Consider the following 4,558-nt stretch of genomic DNA (forward strand, 5'->3'; position numbering starts at 1 on the left):
ATACCAGGAGTAGAATTCTGACCAAACTTTGAGACATACCAAAGATTCCTCGTGCGTCCTCTTCGCATATCATGTTCTCGTGATACCAAAATGAAAAATCGGTCTATAATTGTACTAAATTTTGGTATCAGGAGAACATGATATGCGAAGAGGTGACACGAGCAATCTTTGGTATGTATGAAATGTTTCCCGAAATTTTACTTTTTGTATCCGGATCACGTGAATGGCGGTGAATTGTACTAGGGAAAGAAGGGAAATTAAAGGGGAATGTGGTAGGAAATGAAAGGACATGAAGAGAAGTGTCAGGGGGTATTAGGAGATTTTAGTACGTGTTAGGAGATGTCAGGATGTGTTAGGAGGTTTTAGGATATGTTAAATCGTGTTCGGAGGTGTCAGGACATGTCAGGAGGTGTTAGAAGTTGTTAGGAGATGTTAGATGATGTTAGAAAAGGTTAGGAGGTTTTAGGAAATGTTACGAGTTGATAGGAAATGTCAGGGGGTGTTATTAGCTGTTAGGAGGCATCAGGAGTTGTCAGGAGTTGTTATGTGTTAGGATATGGTAGAAGATATTAGGAGGTGTCAGGATTTGTCGAAAATTAAATAAAAAGTGTCAGTTACCGGTGACCGACGCGGAACAATCGAGAAGTGAGCGAAAAGTATGTCCGTGTTAGTCAGCAACCGATGCTAGACCGGTTGCTATATCGTAGGCGCAGAGGTGCCCCTGTTACGCGGCAACCTATTTGAGCCCGTTTGTCTGTTCGGTTTCTATTTCGTAGGCGCAAGGATGCCCCTGGTATGCGGCAAGCTGTGTTTGCTGTTTGTCAGTTCGGTTGTCATTTCGAAAACGCCACGTGCTCGATTTCACAACTAGTATATTGAATAAAATAGTATTTGGCAACGCGATTGCAAAAGTGCATGCATTATCTTTAAACAGTTAGAAAGTTCATGATATTAAGATACGTTATATTAGCCATACCTTGTAAAACTGGGGCGGGCCAACCCGGGCTCTCTGCAGATCTAATTGATGGTAGCCAGTTACACTCGGTTACACTGGGCTACACTATTATACACTGCTCTACCCAAAGAGTATTAGACTCTAATACTCTTTGGCTCTACCGTCCGTCGATCGCTTGCCGTCAACGGCAGCCATTCTTCTCGCACATGTTTCTCTCTCTTTCGCATTCATACGATTCTTGTCTACCGTGATTCTATTTGAATGAACGTTTACGTGTACAACTGGTTGCGCGGGCCTAAGTTGTCAAGCGAGAGAAAAGGAAAAATGGCGGACGAGAATGAGGATCAGTGGTTGTATGGGGATTCGACCGATGGAAAAGAGTTTACACCGACATCCGTTGAGCCAGAAAGCCAAGAAAATGATTCGACGCCTTCTGCGGCTCAGGAAAAATCACAAACTTCGGAAGATCAAAAGCTGGAAGGCGTTCCCGACCCAGTAACAGAGGTACATTTTTTCTAACCTGTACGTCTAGCTTCTGTTACCGGGTTTATTTAATGTATAGTAAATGAGAAATAATATACATGTATGCATGTACTTACATGTCTTTACAACGATCGATACTCTAAATTTTAGAGTAAAATCGTATATATTCTGTTATATCAAACGCACGTCTTTTCTTGATCAACATAACCTAGATGGCATGTAAACGATTCGTAATCAAGTAGAATTATTATTAATGTGATTATTACTGATACTTTATAGTCACCTGAAGAGGCAGAACCGCCAGAAGAAGAATCTCCACCCACTAACGATAGTCCAAATGATAGTAATACAGATGTAAATAAAAATGGAGTGAGAGAGCCATCGAGTCAAGAAGATGGTGAAGCAGCTAGTGACACAGATTCCGATGACGACGTGCACGTTGTCATCGGGGATATCAAATCGACTCCTGCGTATGGCAGTCTCAATATTAAAAGAGGAGGATTGCTTACAAATGCATCAGGGGTACCCGATAAATTGAACAAACAACCAGGAAAATTTAGCATAGATGAATTTGAAACTATAGGTGTTATCAATGGTATGCCTGCTCATGAATTTAATTTAGATCAATTAGAAGATAAACCTTGGAGACAACCCGGTGCAGACATTACCGATTACTTTAATTACGGTTTCAATGAGGAAACATGGAGAGCGTATTGCGAAAGACAGAAGAGAATGAGAAGTGAATCTGGAGTTGGTTTGATATTGAACGCGGGCGGAGGAGGCGGTAACGCTGGCAGTATGCGCGTACCTCAAGTGGCGATTACTAACGATAACAGTAAATATTCCGGTATAATGGGACCTAAGAGAGCAGGACCACCTCCAGGAAGGAAAATGGCAGGAACTATAGATGTAATTGGTAGTTCTGGTTTAGCCTCCAGACGGAATCTTGACAAATCCCCGCCAAAAGGAAACGTGATACAAGTGATGACCGCAGATAGGAGGGAGTACTCTAGAAAACCAGGTTTCCCCGATATGAGTGTGCCACCACCAGGAGCAGGAATGCCTCCCGCGTTTGATATGCCCCCTCCTGGTTATCCCGGAGAACCAGGCCCCTTTTACATGCCAGAAACAGATCCGTACTATCAAAGCTACGAACCCACCCAGGATAATCAGTGGGGCAACGATCCGGTACATAAAATAATAATATTGTCCTATTGCTCCAAGTTTTATCGGATTGATTATTTATTTTCTATTTTAGACGTGGCAGCCAACGAATTTAGCTATTCCAATGACAGAAGGAGACGACGACAAAGATACCGGTCCCAAGACGATACCAACCATGGTGCCCCCTACGAATATCCCTCCGCTATTACCACCCAGAGACTCTAGAGATCGTGAAAGGGATCGGGACAGGGAGAGAGATCGCGACAGAGAACTAGACTCGATGGGAAGAGACAGGGAACGAGATAAGGACAGAGATCGCGATCGCGAAAGGGAAAAGGATTCCATGATAAGAGAACGTGAGAGGGAAAGAGACTCGATGTCGAGGGACGACGAAAGGGACCGCGATAGATCTCGTTCCCAATATCGACACAAAGAGCGGTAATAAAATAAAGCATAGTTAAGAAATACAGCGATGCTACGCTAAGGCTGAGACTATTACAGAAATAAACTTCGAACGTTTGAGTATTGTTTTGCGATTATTATTATACCTGACGGTCCTGATTTATTCGTTTATTTTTTTTCGTTTACGCATTGCTTTATTTTTGTCAGTAATTCTATCGCTTCTGGCGAGCGACGACCCAACGTTTATGCATAATAACACGTTTTGTACCTTTTCAAGGCATCGCCACCGATCGAGATCGCGATCTCGCAGACACAAATCCAGATCCAGAAGTCCGAGTCGACGTAAGAAGAAATCTAGACGCTCCGAGAGGGAACGCTCTAAAGAAGAAAGCGAATAAAAATAAAAACGGTTACTTACGAACATCCAACGGTCACATTGACTCGTTGAATCTTTCAACAATGTAACTTTTCGCGCGACAGACATGATTTGCACGATATTAATTCTCGTTCACGTCGAATACGCGATTTTTAGCCAAGAAATGAATTATAAACAATAACAATAAACTTTATCTTTAACGGCACGTAAGTTTCGTCAAATCAGAATCCTCGTGTGTAGAACGCAATCTTGTATTTAATATTTACAATAAACCGGGATACGTCTACAAGGGAACGAAGTACAAACGGGAACGTAGGGGTCACCGAAACCACCGAATTTATGCCATTCAATGTATGGTTTTATATCATAATGTTATTACAGAAATGGTATTTTATAATAATTAAAAGTAATTGTATTTTATTGGTAAATCACTCGTGGGTGAATCAATTGATCGACACTCGTGCCGGCTGCGCAACCGGACACTAGCATCGATCGATACGCACACGTGTTTTTTTTATTCTTTTTAAAGTCAATTATACCTCGTATTTTTTTTTGCATCGAATCTTCCCGTTTTTTTTTCTTCTTCGTTATCGTTAATATCATCATACACAACGGAAAAAAATGTTACATTTGTACAGCCATCATATACACGTTACATTTAGAATACCTTTAATTCATTATTTTTTTTTTTTGTTTTCCTTTGAGTGTATGTAGAGGTGTCGTGTGTACCCGGTGTGTTATATATGTCTACTGATGAGTGAAAAATGCTAACAATCGAGACAAACTACCAGCACGGCCATCTACATTTCGATTCTTCTTTCGAGAATTTTTTTTTTATTTTTAATTATTCGCAGCTCTTTCAACGAAATGATCAAGAAAGCGAGCGGAAACTCGACGGAGGCGAAAACGCAGATCACCTTACGTGTAAGTTGTCTCGACTCGGTGAAGAGGATGACAATAAATAAGATCTAAGGTAGGTTTTCCTTACATACCAAAAAAAAAAAAAATAAAGAATACAAAACACAAGCGACAAAAAGCATACATGTAATATAACCGCGTCTACTAGTTTATAATGTTTTCAATACGAACAAATATTATTTCTCGGTATACTGAAGTACATACATACATACATGTGTGTGTGTGTGTGTGTGTGTGTGTGTGTGTGTGTGTGTGTGTGT

At 41.0% G+C, this 4,558-nt stretch overlaps 1 protein-coding gene across 1 annotated transcript; it reads left to right on the forward strand.

Moving 5' to 3' along the window:
• Positions 1-1,141: 1,141 nt before the first annotated feature.
• LOC128893195 (pre-mRNA 3'-end-processing factor FIP1-like) lies at positions 1,142-3,808 on the forward strand. The gene is made up of 4 exons (XM_054154013.1): positions 1,142-1,459; positions 1,718-2,626; positions 2,697-3,040; positions 3,282-3,808. Exons 1-4 carry the CDS (start codon positions 1,217-1,219, stop codon positions 3,400-3,402), a joined length of 1,617 nt encoding a protein of 538 aa, XP_054009988.1. The 5' UTR covers positions 1,142-1,216; the 3' UTR covers positions 3,403-3,808.
• The last annotated feature ends 750 nt before the right edge of the window (positions 3,809-4,558 follow it).

Source organism: Hylaeus anthracinus, unplaced genomic scaffold (genome assembly GCF_026225885.1).
Source record: "Hylaeus anthracinus isolate JK02 unplaced genomic scaffold, UHH_iyHylAnth1.0_haploid 26367, whole genome shotgun sequence".
NCBI classification, from domain to species: Eukaryota; Metazoa; Arthropoda; class Insecta; order Hymenoptera; family Colletidae; genus Hylaeus; species Hylaeus anthracinus.